Here is a 14510-nt window from a genome sequence, read left to right as displayed (position 1 = left end):
GTATTGGCAGTTCTAATTTTAATCACTCTGATGGAGGTACAATAACATGACATCCTAGTTTTAATTGCATTTCCTCATTATTAGGAAGGTTGAACCATTCATGTTTGAGTCTTTTATGTGTTTTTGTGAAAATTCTGTTTATTTCTCTTATCTTCTCCTTCCCCTTTTTGGATTACTGTATTTCTTTTACTGATCTATAACCTAAATATATTTGGGATATGAGTCCTTTGTTAATCATGTGGGTTGCAAATATAATCCACAGTGTGTTTTGCCTTTGATTTCTCTTCATGGTGTCTAGTGGTGAACAGATGTTCTTAATTCTGATATAATCCAATCTATCAATCTTTTCTTTTTTGGTTATTCTTGTCTTCTTTAAGAAATCTCTTCAGATCATGATAAAATCATCCTGTATTAATTTTGTTATTGTTTTGCCTCTCACAATGTCTATGGTTTACTAGAAATTGATATTTATGATGTGAGTTACAAGTCAATGTTCTTTTATTTATATGGATATCCAATTTGTCCACCACAAGTTACTGAAAATAACGTTATTTTTCCACTGCTCTGCAGAGTACCTTGTCATAAATCAAGTATCCATTCTTTTGTGTCCTTCTGTTTTTGTGCTCTCTCGAGTTTTATGGTTATATTTTTCTTTCCTTGTACCAATATTACACTGTGTTAATTGCTATGTCTTTATAATGACTCTCAAGTTTTCTGTTGTATGTCTTTCACATTGTTTTTTTCAAGAGTGTTTGGCTATTCTTAGTCTTTTGCACTTCTATAAATATTTAAGAATCAGTTTCTCAGGTTCATTAAAAAACAAACAAACAAACAAAAAATCTCCTGGGATTTTAAATGAGAATGCTTTGAATTTAAAGATTAAATTTGGGGGGAAAACAATGAACATTTATTTAACTAACAATTTTACAGATCATATTTTTTTTATTTTGTTCAATTAGCCAACAAATAGTACATCATTAGTTTTTGATGTAGTGTTCAGTGATTCATTAGTTGTGTATAACACCACCTTCCTGGGCAGGCTGCTCTCGGCTCTGCGTCCTCACCAGGTGTGGGGCTCTCGGATGGCAAGTGGGTGACGGCAGCGGCAGCTAGCCCCCAGGTGGTGGGCAAGACAACATGGGAGATGGGGGGAGGCTCCAGACCCGGCTGGTAAGCCCTGGGGATGGTGGGGGACCAGAGGACCAGAGGGGAGCGAGGACCCACCGCTCTGTCCTTGCAGTGCTCCACCCTGAGCTCCCACCAGCGCCGTGCACATTTTAGATTAATGCTTTGGGGTTAATTCCTTGAAATGCAATTGCTGGGCAAAAGGTTAAGTACAGTTTTAAGACTTTAAGATTGTATTGATAAAGTGCTGTTTAAAAATGTTGTACCAACTTATGATCCTAGTGGTAGTATATAGTAGTGTTCTACTCTCCACACCCCTATCCACATTGGATATTATCATTGAGTATTTGAAAATATTGGAAGGAATATTATGCATTCTTTAAAGATGACGATTCAGATCCTTCACATCTGCAAAAATATTTATGACAGTAGTCAATGCAAAAAAAACCCAGAATCCAATTGCACATTCAGGCAAAGATAGTGAAGTAACATAGTTTGTGGGTACTTTTTCTGTTTCTCCCCCAGATTTTCTTTAATTACACAGTCTTACAATATGAGGGTAAGAAAAAGAAAAAATCCAGAATGCAAGAGGCTTGGCTCCTGTGTCACTTTTCAACAGACTTCAGTCACTAATAATTTTAAACAAAAATGAATTCAAGGTAGAGAATTAAGAGTTTGCAATTGCCAGCAGGTGTGAAGGGTCTTGAGGGATGATTCTTAGAACAATGCCACAGAACCACCAGACATGGGAACCATCAGGCCTCTGGGCTCAGGAAACCATGGCACCAACTTTTGAATCCAGGATCACACAGCCAGAGTGCCATGAAGGTGCGGAATAGCCCACCTTGGCTGTGAGCCAAAGATTGGGAACTCATTGCTTATTGACTAAATGCAAGCTGCTAGATTTAACGATATTGAGTCCCCACCAAGTTCTGGCTGCCTCCCCACTGACTGAGTTTCTGAGTTTAAGTGAATGTGACTAGCAGGGAGGTCAGAGCAAAAGCCTAACTGCAAGGAAGTCAGGAAATGTACTTTTTATCCTTACAGATCCTGAAGTACAGGATGGCACTCGAAAAAGAGGTTGGATCAGCTGTTAAGCAAGCCAGTCTTCTACAGACCCTTTATTTCCTTGATGGCTTGAGAAACACAAGAAACATGGTAATGATTATGAATACTGTTAAAGATTTTCTCTGCCCTGCCTGATCATGCCCTCTCCCCTTCTCTGCCTTGACATGTACCATGGGAGGCTGACCCCTATATTCATCTCCTTGATTATTCCTGGCTGCTAGTCAATTTTACCCAATGGCAAGTCATGGAAGAAGTAAACTGACTTCCTCCCTTCTGGTCTGCTTTTGGTAGTGGTTGTGTTCTCCTACCTAAGATGAAAGCATCTACTGGTGCACAGATCTTGCTGGACATCAGTCAGAGTACCCTCCATTTGCCTTCTTAGTTCTAGAAATATTAATGGCTTCTGACTGTCGCTAAGCATTTTTAACCACCCCTTGTTGGTTCCCTTAACCTCACCCACAGATGTGGAGTAGTTCTTTCACTTGACTCTCTTCAATTACTTCTTTGAATGTGCCATCTTTTCCTGCCAGCAATGTGACTGATAGGATGATGGAGAAGACACAGTTTTTATTCCAAGGTACTTTCGGCCAGGTAGATGAGATAAATATAGCCATCTGTTATGCGATGAATTCTCTCCCCTCCTGCCCCCAAATTAATGTTGAAGTCCTAACCTGGAGTACCTTGGACTATAACTGCTTCTGGGGCTAGGGCCTTTAAAGAGGTAATTAAGGTTGATTGAGGTCATAAGGGTCATCCTACCTTCAATTAAGCATAAGCTCTAATCCAGTGTCACTGGTGTTATAAGAAGAGAAAGATACAAGGGCTTGCATGAACAGAGGAAAGATAGAAGACATAGAAGATGGCCATCTAAAAGCCAATGATAGAGGCCTCAGAAGAAAGCAAACCTGCCAACACCTTGATAATTGGACTTCCAGCCTCCAGACTTGTGAGAAAATAAGTTTCTGGTTTTAAGCCTCCCAGTCTGTGATGGCACTTTGTAATGGGCACCCTAGCAAACTAATAACCCATCATAAAAGCCAAATAAGAAAAATCTGTTAAGAGTTACAAATTGTGTTATTCTCAGAGGAAGGAGCCATTACCTTTGGGTAGGTGAGCTGAAGGAAATACTCACTGAGTTGTCTCAATTGGAACTCGAAAGTTGGAGAGAATAGTAGTACCTACCTATAGTATTATGGGGATAAGAATAAATATAAAACACAATGTTTCAGTAACTGTTAAATAGCTTTGGATTTTATGAGAACACACAGCTATACTCCTAGACCTGGGTTTAGAATGATTTCCTTACTTCCTGTGGCCTACTCTTTCAATGCTTAGGCTTGTTCTGATGTTTTAAAGTCCTTAATTCCCAATGCACTTGAGTTCCACTTGGTTCTCAAGACCTTCCATCCTTGTCCTCATCTCTCTCTCTCTTTTTTTTTTTTAAAGATTATTTATTTATTTGACAGAGAGAGACACAGCGAGAGAGGGAACACAAGCAGGGGGAGTGGGAGAGGGAGAAGCAGGCTTCCCGCTGAGCAGGGAGCCCGATGCGGGGCTCGATCCCAGGATCCTGGGATCATGACCTGAGCCGAAGGCAGATGCTTAACGACTGAGCCACCCAGGCGCCCCACTGGCTTCATCTCTTAACACACAACTCTGCCTTTGTGGTAGCTAGCCTCTAAGATGCTTCCAGCGATCCTTACTTCCTGGTATTCATGTCTTTGTAAGTTTTCTTCCACAATCAATCAGGGGTGGACTATATGACCCATTAGAGTACAACAGAGATGACAGTGTGTGGCTTCCAAGCCCACGTCATAGAAGACACTGAAGCCTATGCTTAGTGCTGGGGATTACTAGCTTTGGGGGAAGCCAGCTACCATACCACAAGGATACTCAAGCAGCTCTGTGAAGAAGCCCACATGAAGCGGGACACAGGCTTCCTACCAATTTGCCAGTACGTGCGTGAGCTGCCTTGGAAGCAGATCCTTCAGCCCCAAGATGACTATAGATTCAGCTGATTTGACTGTTATTTTATTTTTTTAAATTTATTTTTTATTTTTTTATTATGTTCAGTTAGACACTGTATAGTACACCATTAGTTTTTGATGTAGTGTTCAATAATTCATTAGTTGCATATAACACCCAGTGCTCATCACAACACGTGCCCTCCTTAATACCCATCACCCTGTTATCCCATCCCCCCACCTCCCTCCTCTCTAAAACCCTCAGTTTGTTTTCTGGAGTCCAGAGTCTCTCATGGTTTGTCTCCCTCTCTGATTTCTCCCCCTTCAGATTTCACTCCCTTCCCCTATGTTCCTCCATGCTATTCCTTGTGTTCCACATATGAGTGAAGCCATATGATAATTGTCTTTCACTGCTTGACTTATTTCACTTAACACAATCCTCTCCAGTTCCATCCTTGTTTATGCAAATGGTGGGTATTCATCCTTTCTGATAGCTGAGTAATATTCCACTGTATATATGGACCACATCTTCTTTATCCATTCATCTGTTGAAGCGCATCTCATTTCCTTTCACAGTTTGGCTATTTTGGACACTGCTGCTATGAACACCTGGGTGCATGTACCCCTTCTTTCCACCACATCTGTATCTTTGGGATAAATACTCAGTAGTGCAATTGCTGGGTCATAGGGTAGCTCTATTTTTAACATCTTGAGGAACCTCCATACTGTTTTCCAGAGTGGCTGCACCAGCTTGCATTCCCACCAGCAGTGTAAGAGGGTTCCCCTTTCACCATATTCTCGCCAACAATTGTTGTTTCCTGTTTTGTTAATTTTTGCCATTCTAACTGGTATCTCATTGTGGTTTTGATTTGTATTTCCCTGATGGCTAGTGATGTTGAGCATTTTTTTCACGTGTCTGTTAGCCATATTTGTATGTCTTCTTTGGAGAAGTTTGTCATTTTATTAAAGACTCTGAGCCAGAACTGCCCAGCCAAGACAATCCTAAATTTCTGACCATGGAAACTGAGAATAAATGACTTTTTTATTATGCCTAAAAGCCATTACATTTTGGTTTGTTACAGCATTAGATAACTAGTACAGTATTCATAATCTTCGACCTGATACACAGCTCTCCATATTTTGCCTCTTCTGACATTTTTACATCCCTCTTCTCACAAAACAATAGCAAACTAATAATAAATTGTTCATATTGTTGTCTTTTCAGATGCCCTCTTTCCTTCTTGCCCACCCTACAAGACCCAGCTCAATCTCCATCTCTTTGAAGCTTTTCTTGACTATGATACTTTGAGTCTTCTTCAGTAGCTCATCATTAGTACCTCAGAAGTAATTTACTGTCTCATATAATGTTATTTCACACAATTTTAAATATAAAGATGATGTAAATTTGTTTCCTACAGCACCTAGCATAATGCCACACTAGGAGCTAATGATTTAATTTTTAATAGGCTACCATCCAGTAGAATTGAAATGTGAGACAACAGTACTTTCTTCTTAGTCTGAACTTCAGAATTATTGCTTTGTCTAAGGATTGGAGTGAGCAACTTTCAGTCTCATTGTTTTGACAAAGTGTTTTTACAGAACTAGTTTTAGAGGTATATAGGATATGTGTCTCACATACACAAGGGAAATTTAAAGCAGGGATAATTAAATAAATGTCTTAAGGTCATAACATGTGACAACAGTCAAGACCATAACCTGAGAGTAGCAAATGGAATTCTGTTAAGAAGATACTGTGCCTCACCCAGCAAGAATCTAATAATCTTTGTTTCTTTTAGCATACTGTCTCCCCCTCATGCCAGTGTAATGGTTCCTGAAAGACAAAAGTTATGGCTAGCATAAGGAGAAACATGTTTCACTGTTAGTAAATGGCTTCAGAAATTCATGGACACTTTAATTTTAGAAGAGGAAATAATTTTGGAGTAGAGACTGCCAATATATTTCAAGTTAAACCTCAAAAATCATTGCTTGGTATATGCGTAACAGGCACTCAGATTAATGAATTAATACTGGTATCAGTCAGGGTTTACGAGACAGACCGACAGAATCGACTGATTGATCTACCCGTTCACCCATCCATCTATCCACTTATCTATGGGAGAGATTTATTTTAAGGAATTGGTTCACACAATTGTGGGCACTGGCAAGTTTGAAATTTGTAGGGCAGGCTGACAGGCTGGAAACCCAGGCAGGATTTCTATGCTACAGTCTTGAGGCAGATATCCTTCTGTGGGAAACCTCAGCTTTTGCTCTTAAAACCTTCAACTGATTGGATGAGGTCTATCCATATTATGGAGGGTGATATGCTTTAATCACATTTACAAAATACCTTCACAGCAACATCTAGACTAGTGTTTGGACAAACACATGGGCACAACAGCCTAGCCAAGTTGATACAACCATCACAATACTGTATTTGAGAAAAGTGGGCTTTTGGAGGGATTTGATTTGTTTTCTTTTCTGTACACGGTACATCCCTCACATTGAGTATTCCCAATGTTCTGGGCATCACCTGGAACACAAAATCAGAGACATATTATGCTAAGAGTTAATCACCAACATAAAAACTGTAATAGTAATAAAACCCTGTTCTAATGAAGTACAGAAACACATCTTAGAAACTTAGTTTTCTACACATGTTCACTTATTTTATTACAAAAATATTTTTAATTTTAAAAAAGGGAAATAAAGGAGGAATGTTACCCATCACAAGTTAATAAAATGCCTCCCATCACTGACTCAGCTTTTAAATATGCAATAACAAATCCACAGAATTGCCAAGTTATTCTCTATAAAACTCTTAATAAAACTGTAACTCAAAAGGTGTTTACCAGAGAAAGCAGCTTTTTTTCCAAAGAAATAATATGCAAATAGTCAGAAGTGTCACCATTTACAAGGTGACAGAAACACAGATGAGGAGTGCATGGTCTCAAAGAAGATAATCTCACATTCCCCAAACTCCCCAAATATCTAATGCTGGAATGAGTAGGCCAAAGGACCGACGTGGCCATTCTTGGGGTTTTATGAAGTACTGGAGATGTTTGAAAACTCACAGAAATGAACAAGCCCAGCCAGTTATCATTTCCCAAATCATGTTTTATATATAAGAAGTATCTTCTGATGGAAAAGGTTGCATGCAGACCCTTATTTATTGGCCTTTTACTCAACAAAAGGCTGGGAGCACTTGGCTAAATGAAGGCGTAACAAGGGCATATGCCTGTGGCAACAGTCTCAGAGGATTTTCTTATTAAGAGTGTGATGATTGTATTTCAGCATGATCTAATGAGATCCTGGTTGCAGAAAATGAGTGACCCTATGGAAGTAGGGCTGGGAAAGTGCAGCTGACTCTTGAACAAGACTTAGGGATGCTGACCCCTTGCACAGTCAAAAGCCTACATGTAACTTTTGATTTCCCTAACACTTAACTACTAATAATCTAATTTTTTTTTTTAAAGATCTATTTGTCAGAGAGAGGGAGAGAGAGAGAGAAGGAGAGAGAGAGAGTGCACACAAGCAGGGTGAGCGGCAGACAGAGGTAGAAGCAGACTTCCCACTGAGCAGGGAGCCCCATGTGAGCCTCGATCCCAGGACCCTGGGATCATGAACTGAGCTGAAGGCAGATGCTTAACCAAGTGAGCCACCCAGATGCCTTCATCTACTGTTGACCAGATGCCTTACTGATAATATAGTCTATTAATTCATATTTGGTGTTATGTGTATTATATACTGTGTTCTTACAATAAATAAAGCTAGCAAAATGCTATTAAGAAAATCATAAGGAAAATACATTTAGAGTACTGCTCTGTATTTACTGAAAAAAAATCTGTAAGTGGACCCACACAGTTCAAACCCATGTTGTTCAAGGGACAACATACAATAAATGGCAGAATTGGTTTTTTTTTTTTTTTATTTAGATAGACTCTAAGGAAGGGTTAGAAATATAAATTTATATGTCTTTCTTGGTTCACAGTCTCAGTATCCAAACTGACTAAAGTCTTGAAACCAAATTGTTTGAAAAGTTTTATTTGGTAGCAGAAAATATCTACAATTGGATCTTTACAAAAAAAGTAGTGCAAGAGGGGGAAAATAAACTTATACATAAGATTTTGCTACTGAAATTTGGGATGATTATCAACAATCGATTCAGGTTACAACAACTTACACAAAGCCATGTCTTTTTAGGTAAAGAAAGTAGAAGCTATGTTAATCCCTTGACTAAACAGTTTACTGAAACTCATAATAAACATTATAATGAACCTAAAGAAAGTTAAGTTTACGGAAGAGAAGACAAACTAAACTATTTCAAGCTATAGTAATATATAAACATATTTAGTCAGAGTAAAAACCAATTATCTCCACAACCTGGCAATCAACTTTTCATTCTATCAAGTCTATAATGTCTACATTATTCATTTACACCATGGCTTTTCATCTCAGAGCAGTCAGTATTTTAAATTATATACAGATTTACATATAACATATCAGATGTTATTGACAATCAATCTTACCCTAGGATATATATATATGTATGTCTCTCTCCCTGTATCTACTTGATCATATGTACAACCCCTGCCATGGACCTGATTGCTTATTTGACAATAGAAGACAAGACCTACCAGAATGACTCAAAGACAGGATTAGGAGGGATTGGCTCACCTTGTCTCTAAAATTTTACAGGCTCTGTATTCATTCAAAATACTAATACCAATACTTTCAGTGGGCCAAAGAAAGAGGCACTAAGAGCGTTTGAAAGCATCCGAGAATTATGATCACTGTCTATGGTATAGTCTACAGGCATAAAGTAGCTAACGTTTTAAAAAATATCAAAAATACTGTTTTCGTTAAAAGGGGGTAAGCAGACAACTTCCTACTAGTAGAAAAAGAAAAACAAACACTGTTCAATTTCCAGTTTAAATGCATTTATGAATATGAAGTTGTGACCCTCGTTAATTATACTCCAGAAGAAATTGACTTATGACCTTAATGTGCAAGTATAGCAGTATTTCTCTATCAAATTTAGTCTATGATTAAATACAATGCTATACACACACACACACACACACACTCATAGTAGTACCTTATGGGATTCTCTAAAATGCTCACAGTAGCTTATACGATATTGATGAAAGTATAGAGTGTAGATAAAAACCATCTTTTATAGCTTACTAAGTGATACCTTCCATGGGTTAAGTAGCTTAAATTATTCAAGTTTAAATTTCAATTCTTAAAAGCAGAACTGTGCTTTGGTATTCAAACCTTCATAAAATTTTACAGCTATTCAAAGTAAGGAATAAAAAAATAGAAAACATCAAACGTGGCAGAAAAACACTTCTGACTTATAACGTTAACTGTCACATGATTCACCAGTCGTTTCCAACTCTTGCCTGGCCAAAACTCAGCTTCTTGGAGGTGATTAGGGTTTTAAAAAATTTTGTTTTTATACATGTGTATTTTTAAAACTTAATAAAAATGCACATTCTAATGTGTTACATATCCCCCTTCCACTACAAGAATGATTTTTTTTTTTTTAAACCTTGGAATACTACTTCAGCTATCTCTAATTAAAGAATCTTCTGAGATGTGTGTTTAAAACCTGCTATTATTTACACTTACTTTTGTGTGAATCAAAACTTTCTTGATAATATGCAAATAAAACAAACTGGCTGCTGAAGTTTTTCACCAACTCTATAATGCCAATTACACGTTTGTGTTATTCGCAAATTTTATTCCTAGTAGTGGACTAAGAAATAAACTTAAATGCGAATCCAAAATATTTACACTGATAAAATGAACTTTTCAGGCTTTATGTGTTGGGGTTACATGAAATTTTATTGAAGAAAGATTCCACTGCTAAAAAATGTTTGGAAAATAATGCTCCATAAGAAACTGTCTTTTAATTTGTTGATACAACGTGTTAACGTGATTTCATTTTCTAACACAAACTGCCTAATATATTTCAATTCTTAAATTACTCTGCACAGTGGGAAAACGTCTATAAATTAGAGTGCTGCAGGTCTTCAAAAATGGTAACTTGTAAAAAATTGAAAAACTACACTAAAAAAGTTAAGTCTATTGCCTTAGACTCTTTTGGTAGGTAGCTTTAAATAAGAGTTCCATTTTTTTTTTTTAAAGATTTATTTATTTATTTGAGAGAGCGAGAATGAGAGAGAGTACATGAGAGGGGGGAGGGTCAGAGGGAGAAGCAGATTCCCTGCAGAGCAGGGAGCCCGATGCGGGACTCGATCCCAGGACTCCAGGATCATGACCTGAGCCGAAGGCAGTTGCTTAACCAACTGGGCCACCCAGGCGCCCTCCATTTTTTAATTAATAATATACTTATTGAATATACTTATTGTTGTGTTCTAAATCTGAAAATGTGTTCACCTTCCACATTAACACATTTTAGCATCTTCACACATCAACTGTGTTGTGTGTTTTAATAGTTTAGGCACACCAATAATTTTGGATTTTATTTTGTGGTTTCATTATAAAACAGCTTGCGCACACCAAATTCAAACAATCTTTTTATTTAAAAATCCACCTGAAAATTCACTTCTGGGTTTTAGTTTTTGTTTAAAAAGGAGCAAACATTTAAAAGCATCAAATGTTACTAGTCTACAATTCATCATGTTATGAACATTTTTTAGTTCACGAGTTGGGGAAATAAACCCATTACATTGATTAGGCACAGTACTATGGCCAAGAGACCAGATATCAGGGCACATCTGTGTACTCAAGCAACAGTCAGAGGTCTGAACGGAGGGAATCATGCCTCAGCTGTGGGCACTCCTATCTCTGCCCCCTCCAAAAACTGTTAGTAAGCTCAAATCAATAAGAGATTGTATGTAGCTTAGTTAAAAAACAAGCAAACAACTATACCTGCTTTCTAAATTATACTGCAAAGCCAAAACAGATAAACATAATCGTAGCCTCACTATATAAAATTTGTGGTTTTGATATCATGTCACAGGACCATATAATAGGTGAGACAGAATTATATAATTCCTCTGGTCATTTCAGAAATCTGGTTGGAAGAGGTCCATGACTATAAGATTTCACATTATAGCAATGCTTCAGTATATCTCGAATTAGGGCAGTGAATAGAAATCACAGTACAAAATGCTTAATTCTTTTACGGGAAAAGCAATAGGTGCTACATATGAGAATCAATTATAGAACATCTATTTTTTTTAAATGTAGATATAAAATATTAATTGCATAGGGATTTAAATATAAGGCCAAGAAGAATATAAAGTAAAGCTAAAAAAATCATAGAAAGGGCACTATGGTGTCAAAAGACAGAATTTCATTCTTAAGAGTAATAAATCTGAATTACTGTCTAATTAAAAAAATCACAGTATGTTGCTATAACTAACAGTGAATGTTTGATTAAGTCCAAACTGGAAACCAATATTAGGACTTACAAGAACACTACTAAAGCTCATTGTCTAAACCTGATCAGTGTATTAGCACATCAGTGCCTGGTACGTACCTGATTAGTTATATAACCTACATTTTGCAAATAATGTAAAGTTTAATACACGTTAACAAGTGTGAGAGCACATCATCACTGCATACTGTAAGTGATCTGTAGGCTTCCTTGATAGTGCATTCCAAGGTGTAAGATCCCACCTGGCAGAATCTTAACTCAATGAACCAAAAACACCGTAATTAACAAAATATAATAAAGTTCCACCATTGAAAACTCAATGTACATGAACCAGAGAATTAGTTCCTGACACCAGTACATACATTATCCTCAGCATTTTGGAAAGCAGTGAATGATGAGTCAATATACTCTGTAGTTTAAGCTAATGGTTATCACCTCAAGTTTCAGGTAGAAAGGTAAATCGTGGATCTACTTCTCATTTTAATGTTGTTAGAGTGCAGTTTAAAGAGCAATTTCCAAATCTAAAAGTAGCTTAGTTAACCTAGTATTGTTATATAGAGTAGTGTGAGGAAAAACAAGAACTCCCAAAGGAATTATGTTAAGGAACATCTGGGAATACCCAAACCAATGTTTTAAATGAAAAAGTGCATAAATACAGTAATACGACAAGTGAGTTAACTATGGAACAAATGCTTCTCTGGGAGCTAGACAATACTATTTTCCCACATTATTTACATGTTATGAATTGTTCAGATACCACAAAGCACCATTTACAGTCTAAATTGTTTGATTATGTCTGAAAGGTCCTTTGACTTCAATTCTACTCAGTTGAGGATCTACCTAGAACAGAAGTGTCAAGTCATCTTCAGTTAAACAGGATTTATCTTTACAATTCAGTTCTCTTTTGTTCAGAAACAGTGAAGCAATATTTTCATTTCACAATCTTGGCTGGTGTTTCAGATTCTGTGGACTGTCTCCCGTCTGTCCAGGCTTCCCGGGTGCTCTTTAGGGCCAGGGTCTTCTGTTGGTCAACCACAACATAATCTACTCTCTCATCAGCTACACTGCTGCCCGAGCCACTGCTCTTTTGCTAAAAAGCAACGAAAAACACCATAAACCCCACATATAAAAGAGTCCTGAGTGAAATTTAGTCTTAAAACATTGACACTCACATGCTGTGAATAACTCTTGCAATTCTATTGGATCACACACATAAAATAACATTACCTCAATTTAACAATGTTATTTTTCTCCTAACTGTATACTGTTTTCCCCTTAAATTTAAAATCACTATGTAAAAGAATGCAGACTAATGCTCCTAACACAGATGGAATTCTTGTAAAATAGGGATTGCAGACACCTGGTTCATCTTAAGATACACAGCTTGCTTCTCCCTTTAGCTTAAGCTTCACTTTTTCAAGTCCTGAGAACATGTATCAGTGTTCACTTTCAGAGCTAAGAAATGCTTTTTTTAAAAGCAGTATTTCAAGAATGGCAAACTACATAGGCTGACAGGACCTCTTCTTTTTTTTTTTAAGATTTTATTTATTTATTTGAGGGAGAGAAAGAGAGAGACTGTGCACAAGCCAGGGGAGTGGCAGGGGGAGTGGCAGAGGGAGAGGGAAGATGGCTTCTCCCTCTCAGCAGGGAGCCCGATGTGAGGTTCAATCCCAGGACTCTGGGATCATGACCTGAGCCGAAGGCAGATGCCCTAACTGACTGAGCCACCCAGGCGCCCCAGGACCTCTTACTTCTAAAATACAACTAAATACTAACTAACTTAAAACACATGTAATTACTAATGCATTGCTGGGCTCTCTAGAAAGTAAGAGAAATACCCAAGGTGTGAGGGAAACAGAGGGGACGAAGAGCTCCTCAAGGTAAACTTTACAGTTGTCTTCAGGATGAATGTCAATCTCAACGACGCAATCAGGAGGCCCCGGGTGGGAGGGCTTGCACAATTTGAGACCATCCTGTTAAGCTAGGGACCCCTGAAGGGAACTGAGGTGGTCCTAGAGTGCTTCCCAGCAGAAGAAAATGCAAATCTATTTCGAAGGAAATTAGGTCCATGGGATTCCCACAGATATGCTCAGCAAAATGAATTTGCAAAAAAATGTATAAAACATGGAAGTAAACAAGCTATCAAGAGTGAGCAGAAATAACAAACACAGATTCAGACCTCCAAGGACTTCAGATATTGAAATGACAATAAACAGTATAAAATATGTATGTATAAAATCTTTAAAGGAATCAAGAAAACTAAATAAAAGGAATAAAATAACAAGATATAAGAAACTATTCCAAAGAGCTAGGCATATTTAAAAAAACAAGCAAAATTTCATTTTAGAAATAAAAATAACTGAAATTAAAAATTAAACAATGGGTTAAACAGGATAATTGGGAATTAGTGAACTTGGTGACAGATCTAAAGAAATTATCCAGGTAAGTACAAAGAGATGAATAGAGAGAAAATATGAAAAAGTGAAGAGATATGGAAAATAAAATAAGTTCTAACTAATCTCTAATAAGAAACCTCAAATGAGAGGATAAGAGGAATAGTTGAAAAGCTGTATTTAAAGAGATAATGACTGGGGGGGGAAAAAGAGAGTGATAATGACTGGGACTTTTCCAGAACTGATAAAAAATACAAATCCAGAAATAAAAACAGCACAACTTCCATCAAGCATGATAAATAAAAAGCAATCTATGTCTAGATACATTGTAGTAAACATGCAGAATACTAAAGATATAAAAAAGATTAACATCAGTCAGACAAAAAAGACAAATTATCTACAAAGGAACTGTAATTAAATTGACAGCATACTTTTCAACAGGAACATTGGAAGACAGATGATAGTGAACAGTATCTTCTATGTGTTGAGAGAGAAATTTATTGCCAATCAAGAACTGTGAACTCAAAAAAACTCTTTTTCAAGAATTAGGGC

General features: G+C 37.2%; 1 protein-coding gene across 4 annotated transcripts in view; it reads right to left on the bottom strand.

Annotated features, from left to right (window-relative positions):
• Positions 1–8182: 8182 nt before the first annotated feature.
• Positions 8183–14510, bottom strand: part of GAB1 (GRB2 associated binding protein 1) — a 125232-nt gene continuing 118904 nt past the window's right edge. For all 4 annotated transcript variants that reach the window (XM_045880386.3, XM_045880388.3, XM_045880387.3 and 1 more), the window contains one exon: positions 8183–12655. In XM_045880386.3, coding sequence (XP_045736342.1) covers positions 12497–12655 — 159 coding nt within the window. In that variant the 3' untranslated portion in view covers positions 8183–12496. The remainder of the gene's footprint in view (positions 12656–14510) is intronic.

Source organism: Mirounga angustirostris, unplaced genomic scaffold, assembly GCF_029215605.1.
Source record: "Mirounga angustirostris isolate CCGP_5_RB_7025 unplaced genomic scaffold, mMirAng1.0.hap1 SCAF_2, whole genome shotgun sequence".
In the NCBI taxonomy this organism is placed as follows: domain Eukaryota; kingdom Metazoa; phylum Chordata; class Mammalia; order Carnivora; family Phocidae; genus Mirounga; species Mirounga angustirostris.
Note: the sequence above shows the minus strand (reverse complement) of the source record. Positions and strands in the feature narration are given on the sequence as shown.